This window comes from Sesamum indicum, linkage group LG9 (genome assembly GCF_026168435.1).
Source record: "Sesamum indicum cultivar Baizhima isolate 11 linkage group LG9, ASM2616843v1, whole genome shotgun sequence".
NCBI classification, from domain to species: domain Eukaryota; kingdom Viridiplantae; phylum Streptophyta; class Magnoliopsida; order Lamiales; family Pedaliaceae; genus Sesamum; species Sesamum indicum.
Genome location: NC_142665.1, coordinates 15,280,862 through 15,298,094, shown reverse-complemented (window position 1 = coordinate 15,298,094; position 17,233 = coordinate 15,280,862). Strand labels below are relative to the sequence as shown.

Here is a 17,233-nt window from a genome sequence, read left to right as displayed (position 1 = left end):
AGAAAAGCATCCTTCGCCGGTCCATTGTGTGCTCTAAAATTAAAGTTTATCAGAATTTATATTGCTCTTTCGAATTGTACCCAACGAACGAGTTCAGATTTGAAATCCACAACAATAATACAACTTACCTCTAGAAGATTTTGTTAAGGATTCCACAACCCTAATTTCTATTTTTTGCATTGCATCCACAAAATGGTGAAGTTGAAAACCTCAAATCGAGCAGTTCCTTGGGCGCTTGATTTGTTTTTTCCTGTCGACTTGAGTGTAGGGACATGGCTAATTTTGAAGAAAAAAAAATTGTAGATTGGATTAATGTTGATGGAGACTTAACCATATTGATGGACAAAATTTTTTTTTGATAACTTATTACTCCAATATCTTATTATCTTATAAAAGAACAAAAGGATTAATGTTGATGGAGACTTTACCATATTTTTTTCTTTTCATTAATCATGTCGTTTATTAGATATTTATTAAATGCTTAAGAGCGAATCCAACACCCAAAAGTTTCAAAATACATTTGCATAATTAAATCTAAGTGAAAATTTATTTAAATGAAAAACCAACCAACGTTATTTCATACTATGTGAGAAATTTTAATTACACAAGTATGATAAACTTGTATATAATTGGTCTACCATTTAGCCATGTGATTAATTATGAATAGTATTCTTCTACTGATGCAATCTGTACTTGGGGATGGCCATGAGATGCTTAGCCCTGGCAGTGACCAGGCCAAAGTTCTCAGACATATCCAGCTCACCAGGCTGCATTCCATCAGGAAGCTCCCAATCAAAGCAATGAACCAATTGTGCCACCATTAATTGGACAATTGTCAGCCCCAACTGCAATCCAGGGCACCCTCTTCTTCCAGTCCCGAAAGGTATAAGCTGGGAATCCCGTCCCCGAACGTCCACGTTGCTGCCAAGAAACCTCTCAGGGGAAAACGTCTCAGGGTCCGTCCATGCATCGGGATCTCTCCCGATGGCCCAGACGTTCACCAGGACCCGTGATTTCTTCTGTATGTGGAACCCGTCGACTTCACAATCTTCCATGCCTTCGTGGATCAGCAGTGGGCCGACGGGGTGGAGCCTCATTGATTCTCTGACGACGTAATCTAGGTATTTGAGGCTGGAAAGATGTGATTCGTTCACGGTTCGGTCCAAGCCGACAACTTCTTCTAGTTCTTTTTGAAGCTTCTTTGTTACTGCTGGATGCCTGATGACTTCTGACAATGCCCATTCCACTGCTGCTGCTGAAGTATCCATTCCTGCTAGAAGCATATCCTGCACAAGAAAAGAGAGAGCCACTTCATGTCTAGAATTATAAATAGTACTGATAAATCACCTCATCTACTGCAGCTAAAAGTCATTGCCTTATCTTTTTTTCCCAAATCTTATCACGTTGAAATTTTATTTTTATTATGAATGTCAAACTCAAGTACTCAAACACTTTATTTACCTAGCTCCATTTTCATGAGATAAAATAGTTTAAATGTTAACAAAACAAACATTTAGTTCTTATATATTATATAATTTGGATAATTACATTTACACCCCTGATCTATAATTTATTTACACAATCATCTCTACTTTTTGCATAATTACAGGAACTATCCTTAATTATCAAAAATTAAGGGTAGTTTGTGTAATAATTATAAAAAAGATAAGATAATTTATATAAATAAACCATAAATTAGAAGATATAAAAATTATCACTGTATAGTATTAGATTACCAATAACACAGCTTTGACATGACGGCGATCAAAGTCGAATCCAGCCTCTCCGGACTCCATAATACGCATCATGGTGTCCACAAAGTCCTGAGAGCTCTGCTGCTTTTCTTTCTTGTTTTGAACATGATCATCAATGATCCTCTCAAGAAACCTGTCAAAAATCTTGCTAAGTTTCTTCAATCGTCGGGCCGAGCCCTGAAGATCAAGCCCCCGAAGATAGGGAAAATAGTCTCCAAGATTAAAAGCCGCGGCCTCCTCCATTGTCTCCTTCATCACTTCCTTTAACCCTTCCTCGTTCAAATCTTTGTCAGCGTATTTCCTCCCGAACACCATCAGACACGTCATATCAGCACTGACTGACGCAATTTTGAGGCTCATATCGACAGTTTCACCAATTTCAGCAGCGCTTTTGAGTGAGCCCACCAAAATGTCAATCTCAGCCTTCCTCATGGGCTGAAACTGGCTGATCTTGAGATTGCTCAGCAGCTCCAAGGTGGCAAGTTTCCGCATGTTGCGCCAATACGGCCCGTATCTTCCGAAGACTATGTTTCTTTGCCCGTAACCTAGATAATTGGAGGCCTCGTGATGAGGCTTGTTGGCAAAAACGAGATCGTGCTTCTTCAAGAAGAGCTCAGCTGCGGCCGGTGATGAGACGATGATGGTGGGCACGGTGCCGAAGCGCATGTACATGATCGGGCCGTGCTTTCGTGCCAAACGGTGCAAATCTTGGTGAGGATTCTTCCCCAAGAGGTGGAAATGGCCTAGAATTGGGAGGCCTGTCGGGCCTGGAGGCAGTTTTTTCTTCTTTCCCAGGTTTACAAATTGTTGAAGGAGATAAAAGAATACAATCGCTGCTACGGCTGTTGTCAAAATCCAGACCATTTTCAGATTATAGTATGACTTCTCTACCTTTCTTCGCTCCTTTACCAATATAGATGGAGAAGAATATCAAATAGAGGGTTGTAATAAGGGGTTTATCAGCATTTATAAAGAGAAAAATATCTATGCAACTTGTCCGAAAAAGGAAGAACGAGAAAGCGACAGCAAAGGACAAAATAATAAGAAAATATAGCATCATTAATTTGACCAAATCAGGTGAAGCGAAAAATTTGACCTCCGTCTTCAAGTTGTAGTTGGGATCTGAATGCATCGTTAATTATGATTTCTTGAATTACTTTTAGGGACCCTTTAATTATAGTATTTGAAATTTTAGTTTACCAACAATTGTTCATTCATATTGGATCATATAAATCATAGGGTAAATTGTAATTTATTTACTTGTGTTATGGAAAATAGGCAAACAAATCCCTTATAAAAAATAAAATAACAAATTATTTTTCTGCATTTTTCAAAATATAGCAATTTATCCCCCTATATTTTAAAAAATGAAGCAATTTACCTCCTAGGTTATGAGGTAAATTGCTACATTTTTTAAAACATAGGGGGACAAGTTTTTATTTATTTTTTATAATGGAGTAATTTGCTCATTTTCAATATCAAAGAAAGGTATCGCTATTCACCCTATAAATCATATAAATGTTGGACCGTATAAATTATATAAATTCTTTCTGAATGTGTATAGAAAATATAAGAAAAATAATTGTGATATATAATTTTTACGTGCATCAAATATGAATTTCAATAGGATAGTTCTTCGTGAATTAATTTAATCTTATGGAAAATATGACAAGTTAGAAATGAGGCACTTCTTATATATAGTAGTTACCCAAATATTTTGGCCCCAATTTTGTATTCGGATGTATGTAACTCTTTTAAACCTAAAGTCTCTCGGCCTAATGTATTAGGAGCTATATTAATATAAATGAATAATATTTGCTTTCTGGTGTTAAAAAAAAAAAGAGATAATTACATTGATCTATGACATGTTTACACAAATTATTCGTATCTTTTATATAATTATTACATATATATATCAAAATATCATTATTACTTATACAAACTGTTATACATATGGCCCAAAACCCGAAAGCCCAAACTTCAAGCCCACAACCCACTTGGAGGCCCACCCGACTACTCGATCCAACCCGACTACCCGACCCGAGTATCTTACTTATATACCCTCTTCTCTCTAAACCCTAATCAGATATTTCTCTCTCTCTCTCCCCTCTCTTCTCCCTCACTCCGCCGATTCACTTTCCCTCTTTCTTCTTGCCGGTTACCGAATGGCGGTTAGAATCGCCACCGTCCGGCGGTTTTCTGAAGCCAATCTAATGGCTTCAAGAAAACCCCCAAACGGTTGTGTTCCTTCGGCAGTTACTTGAGACTCTATAAAAAGGGATTTCCCTCTTCCCGCTTGGCGCGCGAACTGAAATCTGTTTTCTGATATTCTTCCCTCTTGACATATCTCTGTGATATTCTCTGTGTGGTTTTCTGGGTATAGTGACGGGTCTGAGTGACTCGAGGTTTTTCTTGGGTAGTTCGGGAGGTGTAACCGTGGGTTGTGAGGGCTGGTTTGGGAACGGTACTTTGTGGTGACCGCGTCCCTTTTACTCTTGGATCTGGCTTTAACCTGAGCCTCTTTCAAATAGTGTATTTGTCTTTCCATTCCGCTGTATTGTTTGCTATTCTGCAGTTTTATATTCGGGTTGTATTTTAAGGAGTATATACTCCAATACTGCTGTAATAGTTGCTAGGGTTTCTCTGTGAAACGACGAGTACCACTGGAGGGTTATACCCTACAGTGGTATCAGAGCCGATTCTCTGATCTGTGCTGATCCTGGTGGCGGTAAACTTTCGAAAAACCCCTCCTCTGGTTCTCATTCCTTTCTGTTTTTCCCTGCTTATGTTACTGTCGTTATTATTCCTTTATATTACTCCTGCTTGCCGTGGTGAAACCCCCTAATATCCCTCCTGGCCGGACCCCTGAGGTCGTCGGGTATCTAGACGGGACTTAGGCCGGTGAGCCTCGGTTCTATTATACCTGCTCTTATTTCTGTTTTGACTATTCACTGTTAGTACGTCTACTTATCTTGAGTTTTTCTGTGGATGTTTGATAACTGATTTACTGCTGTTATTATATCTGCTATTTCATGTATGGTGTTGCTCTTTACCTGTATAATCTTGTGATTTTCTGTTGCCTACTCTGTTTCATTATTGATAATTCCGAGTTCTGCAGTGCTGTGTAAAACTTGTTTTTTTTTTTTTTTTTAAATTTACTGTTCTGGGATCTTTTTGTCTTAGTAAAAAACCCCGAGACTGTTTTCTTCTAAAATCTTTTCAAAATGGCTGGTTATAGCCTTCAACCATTTGACGGAAAAATCGACTTTTCTATATGGCAACAAAAGATGAAAGGCATTCTTATTCAACAAAAAGTTTTCAAAGCCATTGATGGCAAATACACTGAAAACATTTCTGAGGAAAAGAAACAAGAAAATGATGAATTTGCATATTCCTCTATTGTTTTGAATCTATCCGATACCGTTTCACGAAAAGTTGGAAAATTGGAATCGTCAAAAGCTTTGTGGGATAAATTAGAGGAACTGTTTACTGAAATCTCTCTTCCTAATAAATTGTTTCTGCTGGAAATTTTTTTTAGATATAAACTTGATTTGTCCAAGAATATTGATGAAAACCTTGATGACTTCACTAAGCTAATTCAAGATATTAAACATGCTGGTGATAAATACATTGATGAATATTCCCCCATTGTTCTTCTAAATGCAATCCCTGAATCTTATTCCGACGTGAAAGCTGCTATTAAATACGGTAGAGATAACATTAATTTAGAAACTGTAGTAAATGGTCTTAAGAGTAAAGAACTAGATCTCAAAGTTAATAAACCTAGCCAAAACCATTATGAGATTAATTCCGCTAGGGGTAGAACAAGATTTAGGAACTTTAATTCTCGGTATAACAGTAGGAGCAGAAGTAAAAATAAAAACAATAGGAGTAACTCTAGACCACGAGAGACAAACCTTAGAGATGACAAAATCAGAGATAGACGATGTTACAATTGTGGAACCAAAGGCCATTATATAAAAGACTGTAGAAAACCTAGACGTGAGAATAGGGATAGAAATTATGATGATAAAGAAAAAATCAGTAATGTGTCTATTGAGTCAAATGGTGAAGTTTTTGTTGTTTATGAAGCAAATTCTGTGAGTACTTTTGACATGCATGAATGGCTTATAGATTCCGGTTGCACATTTCATATGAGTCCTTTCAAAGACATTTTCACAAACTTGAAATATGAGCACGTTGGTTTTGTTTCAATGGCAAATGAGAAAAAATGTGAAATCAAGGGTCTAGGTGACATCTCATTATGTTTTGAAGGTTATAAAATGCTTTTGAAAAATGTCAGATATGTTCCTGACTTAAGTCATAACCTCATATCATGTGCTGCATTAGAAGAAAATGGTTTAGAAGGTAGGTGGAGCAAAGGCCTCATGAAAATTATGAAAGGCTCATTAGTTGTTTTCAAAGCTGAACGAAAACGGAATCTTTACATATGTATTGCATCTTACGATAATCTTGCTGCATTAGTCTCTGTGTGTGACTTAACTTCCTTATGGCATAAGAGATTAGGCCATATTAGCCAAAAAGGTCTTGATTTTTTAAAAAGAGATGGTGTTTTAAATGATAAAGTAGATAAATTGGACTTTTGTGATGAATGTGTTATGGGTAAACAACATAGAGTACAATTTCCTACCTCCCCATCCCCAAACCCATCTATGTCCCCATGTATTTTAGACTATGTGCATGCAGATGTTTGGGGTCCTAGTACTGTACCCACCCATGGTGGAAATCGCTATTTTCTGTCTATTATTGATAACTTCTCTCTTAAAGTTTTTGTCTTTCTTATGAAACATAAATCTGAAGTTTTTGAAAAATTCAAAAATTGGAAAATCTTTGTTGAGAATCAAACGGGGAAAAAGTTAAAATCTCTTAGAACTGATAATGGGCTTGAATTTTGCAACAAAAACTTCTCTGATTTATGTGCAGAATTCGGTATTAAAAGGCACAAAACAAATCCTTATACACCTCAACAAAATGGAATTGCTGAACGTATGAACCGCACACTACTTGATAAAGTTAGATGTCTATTAATTAGTTCTGGTTTACCGAAATCTTTTTGGGGAGAAACTGTTTTAACTGCTGCACATCTCATTAATATGTCTCCCTCTGTGCCTTTACTTGGAAAAACTCCTGATTTCATGTGGAATGGAAAAATTCCTGATTTATCAGCTTTGCGTGTTTTTGGTTGTACTGCTTTTGTTCTTCAAGATTCTGATAAACTTGATCCTAAATCTCTTAAGTGTGTTTTTATTGGTTATCCTGAGGGTACTAAAGGCTATAGACTTTGGATTAGGAGTCAACCAGGGTTTAAAGTTTTAATTAGCCGGAATGTCACTTTCAATGAAAATGAAATGCCATGCCTAGCAAAAACCCAACCTATAGAGACAGAATCAACCTTTAACAAAGTAAATTTAGAGGATAACCAAGAAGGGGAGGAATTAGGGAACAATCAGGATCAATTAGGAGAAAACAACCAAGAACTTTCAGAAACTCAGAACCCCTTAGATAACTATCTTCTTACTAGAGATAGAGATAGAAGGCAGACTAGAAAACCGACAAAGCTTAGGGACTTTCACACAAGCTTTAACACCGAACTTATAGAACCTTCCAGTGTTGAAGAAGCCTTAAAATCAGAAAAATGGCTTAGTGCTATGAAAGAGGAAATGAAATCCTTGAAAGACAATAAAACTTGGGTTCTTGTCCCTAAACCAAAAAATGCCTCTATTGTTGATTGCAAGTGGTTATTCAAGATAAAACAAGAAAACCCTATCAAATACAAGGCTAGATTAGTTGCTAAAGGTTTCACACAAAAAGAAGGAATAGACTATAATGAAATCTTTTCACCTGTTGTTAAATACACCAATGTTCGCATAATACTTGCCCTCACTGCGCACTATGACTGGGAATTAAAACAAATGGATGTTAAAACTGCTTTTCTACATGGTGATTTGGATGAAAATATTTACATGCATCAACCACTTGGCTTTACTGATATCTCTAAACCTGATTATGTGTGTTTGCTTAAAAAATCTCTTTATGGGCTGAAACAATCTCCTCGTCAATGGAACAAAAAATTTGATAAATTCATGCTATCTTTAAAATTCACTAGAAGCCAATATGATCACTGTCTTTATTTCAAGCATGTGCATGATTCCCCTATATTCTTGGTATTATATGTCGATGGTATGTTAATTGCTAGTCCTAGTTTACATCTTATATCTACTTTACAAAAAGATTTATGCAAAGCTTTTGAGATGAAAGATCTTGGCAACGCAAAACAGATTCTTGGTATGAATATTGCTAGAAATAGAAAACAGTTTCTTATTTCTCTAAATCAAAGATCATATCTTTTAAATGTTCTTAAAAAATTTTCTATGGAAAATGCAAAACCCACCTCTGTACCATTGGCAGCCCATTTTCAGTTAAGTAAAGAGCAATGCCCTAAAACTGTTTCAGAAATACGGAAAATGGAGAATGTCCCTTATTCGAATTTGATTGGTTCCATTATGTTCCTAATGGTATGTACTAGGCCTGATGTAGCCTACTCTATTAGCTGTCTTAGTCGTTTTATGTCAAATCCCAGCCCCCCACATTGGGAAGCTTTGAAATGGTTACTGAGATACTTACGTGGATCCGAGAACATTGGAATCATTTTTTCTAAGCATTCAAATGATACTTGTTTGGTTGGCTATGTAGATTCGAATTATGCAAAATAGAGATAGCCGTAAATCCACATCATCTTATGTCTTCACTTTTTGTGGTTCATGCATTAGTTGAAAATCCCAGCTACAACATATTGTTGCATTATCAACTACGGAAGCTGAATATATTGCTACTACTGAAGCTTTCAAAGAAGCTTTATGGCTTGATGGACTTATAAAAGTAATTGGTTTCTCAAAAGAAAAACTTGTTATCTTCTCTGAAAGTCAATCTTCCATTCAACTGTGCAAAAATCCCGTCTTTCATGATAGGACTAAGCATATAGATGTAAGGTTTCATTTCATTAGAGATAGTGTAGGGAGAGATGTAATCAAACTTGAAAAAATTAGCTCTGAAGAAAATCCTGCTGATATGGGCACCAAATGCTTGCCCTCTGAGAAATTCAGTAAGTGTTTAAAATTACTACACTTAAATCCTGACTAAATTCTGTTGTCTATAGTCTTCTGTGTTGCAGGTACACACACGGAGAACTTGTTTTTGGCAATGATGAAAAAAAAGAACAGATCCAACACCCCTGACCTACCCATTGGGTATTTGGTCCATGGTGGGGTATGTTATACATATGGCCCAAAACCCGGAAGCCCAAACTTCAAGCCCACAACCCACTTGGAGGCCCACCCGACTACCCGATCCAACCCGACTACCCGACCCGAGTATCTCACTTATATACCCTCTTCTCTCTAAACCCTAATCAGATATTTCTCTCTCTCTCCCCTCTCTTCTCCCTCACTCCGCCGATTCACTTCCCCTCTTTCTTCTTGCCGGTTACCGAATGGCGGTTAGAATCGCCACCGTCCGGCGGTTTTCTGAAGCCAATCTAATGGCTTCAAGAAAACCCCCAAACGGTTGTGTTCCTTCAGCAGTTGCTTGAGACTCTATAAAAAGGGATTTCCCTCTTCCCGCTCGGCGCGCGAACTGAAATCTGTTTTCTGATATTCTTCCCTCTTGACATATCTCTGTGACATTCTCTGTGTGGTTTTCCGGGTATAGTGACGGGTCTGAGTGACTCGAGGTTTTTCTTGGGTAGTTCGGGAGGTGTAACCGTGGGTTGTGAGGGCTGGTTTGGGAACGGTACTTTGTGGTGACCGCGTCCCTTTTACTCTTGGATCTGGCTTTAACCTGAGCCTCTTTCAAACAGTGCATTTGTCTTTCCATTCCGCTGTATTGTTTGATATTCTGCAGTTTTATATTAGTGTTGTATTTTAAGGAGTATATACTCCAATACTGCTGTAATAGTTGCTAGGGTTTCTCTGTGAAACGACGAGTACCACTGGAGGGTTATACCCTACACAAACCACACCTTATATTTTTTAAAAAAATTATACACACCTTCTAAAAATGTTAGTATCATTACACAAACTACTCTTATTTTTTGGTTGTCAGGAACAATTTTTGTAATTATAAAAAAGATAGAAGTGATTTGTGTAAATAGACCATAAATTAAGGAATATAAATGTAATTATCTAAAAAAAATGAAACTCTTTTAAACGTAAAGTCTCTCGACCTAATGTATTAGAAGCTAGATTATTATAAATGAATAAAAATTGTTTTCTGGCGTTCAGAAAAAAAAAATATATTCATTCATACTGATCACATAAATCATATAAATGCGTTATATTGTGAAATACGATACCTAATTTTTACGTGCATAAAGTATGTATTTCAATATGATAATTTTACGTGATTAATTTAAAAAGCCACTCACACTAGGAAAAATAAATTATTGCCTATAATATTAATGTTTATGATTCAAAATCGTGGTAAATAATTATTATTAACCGCGATAAAATAAAATAGATACAAAAAATTAGCTTTTTATTGTAGCTAAAAGTCATGATAAAAGTAATAGGCATAGCAAATATTTTAGCCACCATAAATCATTACGTGGTTGTGGTCAATGGCTATTTTTTATAGTTATTTATTGCTAGTAAGTATGCCACATTCTATGTATATGCATAATTTTTAAAAATGAATCAAAGTAAAATATTTATATAAATTGTATTATCAGTTTATTAACCATGGAGCCATAGTCAAATATTCTATTTCTTGTAGTGTCATCAACTGTTTATATTAGGACATCCGGATATGATTATGTTGCGGATGGCTATGCACGCTCACTACAAAAAGAAATGACTTTTCCTACACTATAAATGACTATAACTTAAAATTTGTGGTAAATCAATATTATTAATCATGACGAAACCAAATTAATGCAAAAATTTAAATTTTTGCGATGGTTAATCGATTTTTTTCGATGATTTTTAGTTATGGCTAATATTTTGTCCTCACTTGCACAAAAATTGGGTAATAGCCGTTGTGGGGACATATTAATTTATATTTACCATGAAATTTTTCTTTTGATTGTTGATGCTCCCTCAAATATTTTTCATTAAAGTCCAAAGATAAGGAGGTGGTCCCAACCGAACAGCCTAGCAGGTCAAGCTTTGTTGGGCCAAGAGTAAGGTATACAGGCCACAAACTGCTTCTTTTTCCTAATTTGGTAGGCCCAAAAAATAAGCTCAATCTAGCAAGCTGAGTCATCATATAACAGGGAGGCCAGATCATGCAGATGATTGACATCTTAAGACACATCATAGTAAAATATCTTCGATTAACTCTAAGAGATCCAGTTGGAATTGACTATTTGATCAGGAAAATGTATTCCTAGATACACAGGTAGATTGGGCAAGACTGGGTGAAATCGTGATATCTTCATTTAGATAAATGCAAATCCTGATATTCTTTTTTTTGTTATGTAGCTAACATGTGCAACTATCTATTGATGTCGAATTTGTCCTAACTAATTCCCAGATCTTTCTCTATGCCAGCACATAAATAGAGGTTTTTTATGCGATCATTTAGTAATCAAGTATCTCTTACCCACACTCAATTTTCTCCCTTTTTTTAGCTACCTTTAGCTCTCGTTTTGCATTCCACACAAATTTCTTCATTTTATAAGCATACTCCCTCATTATTCTCACATTCTCTCAAGTTTTCCCTTTATTTACCTCAGTAAACGATTATTAATTTAAGCATTCGAGTGTTAGCCTCTAATTTGTAGATTAATCCCCCATTAATTTTAAGATTTTGGTGAAGATCTATCGACCATTGTGCTACAGTTGAAATCTATTACACATCAATTATATATCATAAATAGCTCCAACAATAATAAGGAATTGGGTCCCGTTTCAATTCAATCATTGTATGTCAATTATGTTTTTTTTTTGTCTTCTTTGAAAGAGTTATAATTTAATATTATCTATACATAATAAAACAAAATTATTGGAAAATTATTCATTTAAGCGCCACCTATACATAAATGTCGACAGTCTCAACGAGCTCTATTCTACCAAATGAAGTATAAAATATTTTTTTAGATAAAAATTAAAAAATATGAGCATTCCGACAAAAGGGATCTAACCAAGATTACCTAACAACGTTTTTAGATAAAAAATTTAAAAGTATTGAATTTATCAATCTAATTAATACTATCTAGCTAGGTCTTTTAGATAAAAAGTAAAATATATTAATATTTATATAAAAGAATCTAATAAATATTATTTTCTTATCTATTTTTCGAAGCATATAAAAATACATATATATATATATCCAATATCTATTTTGACAATATTATGTAGTATTTATCAATATTATCTAACAAGTTCTTTTTAAATAAATAACAAAAGGTATTAATATTTATACAAAACATCTAATCAATATTATTTTTATATCTTTTTTTAAATATATAAAAACATGTATATTCAATATCTATTTTCATAGATATGGAATAAAATAAAGAAAAAATAAATTAAATTTATTTTTAAAATTTCAAATCGAGACTATAAATATATTTTTATATATTTTGAATTTATATCTATAAATCAATTTAATCTTAGTTAAATATAAAAATGTGATAAATATAGAAATTTATATATATGTACTCGGTGAGCGTGAATCGAATTGGAAGATTGAATAAGTCAAATGCCTTACATCAGTGGCAATGCCAATACCTTACAATTTATTGGAGTAAATTATTTAAAAAATGTTGAAATAATGCAGAAGTAGGTGTACATGGAGAGTAAGCGGCACGCCGTTCTAACAAAGCGGTGCGTTAGATCTCGGTGCCATTTTTTTAATTAGAAAATAATAATGTTAGAAATCTTAGCAGAAATAATAAAAAAAATTATGGTGAAAAATTTAAAAATTCGAATCTTGGTGAAATGTTGATAAAAATGAGCAAATTTGATTTCGTTGGAATCGTCTGGACGAGAGGAGGATTCGAGCAGCGGTGGTCTCAGGCCGTGATTCGTCCTGACGACGGAGAAACGACGACAAATAATTTCAACGCAAACGTTGACAGTGGAAAGGTACGGTGGTCGTGTTAAAAGCCCATTTTCTACAGTTTATAAAACTTGAAATTGTTTGAGGAAAAATGTTCGTCTCATCAAGAAAAATTCCGTATTTTTGGCGGTGGACAACTCGCCGTGACGATGTCAGAATTTTAAAGAAAAGGTGACAGCGACTTTGTCACCAGACAAAACAATTTTCTTTTCTTTTTTTTTCTTTTTTGTAACTACAATGTCACCGCCATCCCCTAATCGCGGTGACATCAATTTTCTTTTGTTTTTAAATTACAAAAATGTCATCGAATTTGGTCTCGCGGTGACTTAAATTAATTTTTTTTTAAAATAAAATATTAGTGGCACCGTGTTTTGACATTGCGGTGCCATTTAAAATTTTAACACTTTCAATTCACTCTACTTTCTTAATTTTTTTAACAGTTTTTAAATAATTTCACCAATTTATTGATAAGTTTAATGTTTATTTTGTCATTTTTATGTCTCTTGCACTTTATAGCAATTTCTCTATTTTTATTATTTTTCCTGAATTTCTAACTTTTCTACTTTGCTTTTTGTCAGTTTTTGCTCTAAATTAAATAGATGCATTAAACAAATTACTGATCAAATGAATTTAAGTGGCTTAAATAATTTATCATACTCTTATGAAAATCATTTATTGATTGAGTACGGATAGGTACACCGTTTTTCTTCCATTTGAAAATCTAATAAGATTAATTTTTAATTTCTTGAATTTTATGATTTGGAGAAAAAGAAGGACAAATTTAATATATATGTAGCAATACATCATAAATTTACACATATCAATGTTATTAAAAACAATAGTATTTAATTATTGATAAATAAAAAGTTGTTTTATAGTACTTTATATTAAATACTATAATTCGTATATAGATTATTAGCACATATCAGTTATTTAATGTAGGGGAAAAAGTATTATTTTAGTCCGCTAAGTATGCCTATTTTAATTTTAGTCCGATAACTATGTCATTTTTGTTTAGGTCCAGTAACTTACAAAATTGCTTACTTTGAGTCCTTTGGTAGATTTACGGACAATTTTACCCCTATGCAACTTTTGAAAGACAGTTTTAGTCCATATATACTCATATGGGTAAAATTATCCGAAAATCTACCAGAGGACTAAAAATAAGCAATTTCGTAAGTTACTGGATCTAAACAAAAATGGACATAGTTATCGGACTAAAATTAAAATTAAGTATATTTATCTGACTAAAATAATACTTTTCCCTTTAATGTATATTGTACTATCGATTAAATAGCATAATTCGTTCATTTTTCGTGAAGATCATAGAACTCGCTCAGCTGCATTTGACAAGTATTTGTGCGTCTAGCTACATCATGACTGCATCAAAGCGTTTACAAGGTGGAATCATTGGTTCAAACTCAAGTAAGGATGTTTTAATTATGACTACATTTATGTTGTATTGCAGTGTGTTTATTCAAATGCTTTACGTGCTTGGTTTTATCATAGGGGTATGTTTTGTTCTTATTCTTCACACTTAATGAAGCATGGAAAAAAAAAGAAAAAAGAAAAAAGAAAAAAGAAAAGATTAAATGTGTATATATTGTTATTAATAAATAATGATGGGATGTTGAGTTGCATTTATGTTGGTTTTCAGTATATTTCTTGTAATGGTTTATGTGCTTGTTTTGTCGCAGGGATGTGGTCAGTTCTGATTCTTTATACTCATTGAAATGGGAGTGGAATAGAAAATTAAAGGCGTATATGTTATTATGGATAAACTAGATTTGACATTAGTGCCAATAGCACATATTTTTAATAGAAAATAGGGTGAATAACAATTTACCCCACTGTGATATTAAAAATGAGCACATTATCCCCCTATAAAAAAAATATAGCAATTTATCCTCTTGTACTATACAGGGGGTAAATTGCTTCATTTTATAAATCATAAAGTGTAAATTGTTGTATTTTAAAAAATACAGGAAGATAAGCCGATACTTATTTTTTCATAAGGGGGTAATTTGCTCATTTGCGATATTATAAGGGGGTTGCTTGTATATTTTCCATAAAAAATATATGCTATGCAGGACATAATGAAGGTAATCATATGATATAAGTAAGGATAATTGATATGAAATAAAGCACAAAATAAATAATGTAGTTCAGAAAATTCGGGAAATTATTCTTTATCAGAGTCAGGGAGACATCAAGTAAGTAGTAAAGTATTAACACTCATAGAAGACAAAATAGATAAAGTGAACCGCGACTATGTTCTACCAACAATACTATAACATAACAAGCCAAGATCGAAATTAAATATATATATATATATATTTATAAAAGAATATATGGTTTTCTCTATATTTTTCTAAATAATTAATAATAACTCATTCGATTCAAGAAATTGATATTTCATATACTTTTTATTAGAACTACTATATAAAGATAACTTTTGTTCAATCTTATATGCATATGTTATTGAATATTTGTTATTATAATCACCATCTAAATTAAAAATATTCCTCGTGTCTTGGCACAGATATTGTACTAGTTAATATATAATCTATAATGTAGGTGTTGGTTTATTAAATAATTATTATAATGTTGATGTTATTTCGTTCGTATTTTCTCAATTTTTATAGAAAATGTAATTGGTTCTATTTTAAATTGCATCAACATTTAAAAATTTTAGAAAAATTCATAAATCGACTGGTTCACTTGATTCGTGATCGAGTCGAATGAATCATAGATTCAATCGACAGTTTAAGCAACTTAAAAAAAAAAAGTAAAAAATTAGCTAAATTTTATAAATTGAACTGAACCGTTCTAAAACATTGCTCGTGTTTTTGCAAAGTTAGGGTAAATTACATTTTTGGTCCCATAACTGGACCTATTTCTAATTTTGGTCCCACACTCAGGCTAATTCGTACATTGAGTCCCATATGTGGGTTTCAGGACTATTGAGGGATTTCCGTCCAATTGATAACGACAGCTGTTCTCTTTGTTAGTCAATACAATCAAAATAAGTTAAGTTACATTTTAGCTAGGTCCTATAAGTGGATCTGTTTTCAATTTTTGTCCCACACGTAAATGTGCGAATTGCCCTGAGTGTGTGACCAAAATTGAAAATATACCTACTTACGGGACCAAAAATGTAATTTACCCGCAAAGTTACCTCCAAATAAGATAAAATTATACACAAAATCCACGTACGTGTTGGGCCAGATGGTACATAATGGTCAAAGAAAAAATAGTCACAAAGTAAAAACAATAACATCTGTTATCATTATCCGCATCAGCCCAACAAACATCTAATATCTGTACTTAATACCATAACAAAAAATAAATTACAACTATCTCTATTAAAATTTGATATAATTATAAATATTTTTATTATTTAAAAATTTATAATTTTTTTAAAATAAAAACTAATTATATAACTCTTAAACAGTAAAATGTACATTACTACTTTACTCTTATTGAATTTTTCAAAAAATAAAAAAATTCAAAACAAAATTAAACTTGAGTGAAATAAATAATGCATAGGGAATACTAATCCATAATTATATTTTAAAAGGTATATTGAATTATAATTTATAAGTCAAAAGTGCATTTCGGTCAGTTTATTAAAATGAAAACCTAATGGCGGTAACAGAATGGACTCATTGTTAGACAAACGTTCAAATCAGGAGATATTTGTAATTTTTCAAACAACGAGAAGGTATTTGTAATTATATCAAATTTTAAGAAAAATGACTGCACTTACCTAAAAGGAAAAAAAAAAAGAAGAACAAAATGCAGAAAATACTGAAAATTCAAAACCAAATCCTTTAGAAAACTATCAACTTGCTAGAGACAGAAATAGAAGACAAACTATGATTCCTTCTAAACATAAGGACTTTCACACAAGCCTTAATACTAAACTTTCTGAACGCATTAGTGTTAATGAAGCTATGAAATCAGAAAAATGGCTGAGTGTCATGAACGAAGAAATGAAATCCTTAAAGGATAATAAAATGTGGGTCTTAGTTCCTAAATCTAAAAACACTTCAATTGTTGACTGTAAGTGGATCTTCAAAATCAAGCAAGAAAATCCCATCAAATATAAGGCTAGACTAATTGCTAAAGGGTTCAGTCTTTATAAATAGTATAGATAAGTAAAAATGAATAAGAAATTTTTCTATAAATTTACTTAATGCAAAAGATCGACACTCAGAGAGTGTTTGGCCAAGATTTTTTAAAGTATCTTATAAGATATATTTTTGAAAGTTATAAGATATTGAATCTTATTTTAAAAGTAAGCTTATAAAGTGTTTGGATAAAATAAGATATTAAGATATTAAAATTTAATTATAAGATGTGAAAACATCGTTAAAGATGCTATGATGTTTCGTATA

The 17,233-nt window shown here is 33.2% G+C and overlaps 1 protein-coding gene and 1 long non-coding RNA gene across 2 annotated transcripts; one reads left to right on the top strand and one right to left on the bottom strand.

The window, feature by feature from the left end:
• Window positions 1–555: 555 nt before the first annotated feature.
• LOC105171282 (cytochrome P450 71AU50-like) lies at window positions 556–2,700 on the bottom strand. Its single transcript, XM_088884397.1, has 2 exons — window positions 1,737–2,700; window positions 556–1,286 (listed from the first exon to the last, which is right to left on the bottom strand). Exons 1-2 carry the CDS (start codon window positions 2,616–2,618, stop codon window positions 675–677), a joined length of 1,494 nt encoding a protein of 497 aa, XP_088740523.1. The 5' UTR covers window positions 2,619–2,700; the 3' UTR covers window positions 556–674.
• Window positions 2,701–12,647: 9,947 nt separating this feature from the next.
• LOC148786922 (uncharacterized) lies at window positions 12,648–15,754 on the top strand. Its single transcript, XR_016067263.1, has 3 exons — window positions 12,648–12,859; window positions 14,156–14,258; window positions 14,531–15,754. It is a non-coding gene; the product is annotated as an uncharacterized LOC148786922 (long non-coding RNA).
• Window positions 15,755–17,233: the final 1,479 nt, after the last annotated feature.

Bases quoted from the DNA above. Each gene is read 5' to 3' on its own strand.
- LOC105171282 (XM_088884397.1), bottom strand. From the start codon at position 2,618: ATGGTCTGGATTTTGACAACAGCCGTAGCAGCGATTGTATTCTTTTAT. The intron at 1,287-1,736 runs GTAATCTAATAC...TTTCTTGTGCAG, and splicing joins ATGTCAAAGCTGTGTTATTG to GATATGCTTCTAGCAGGAAT.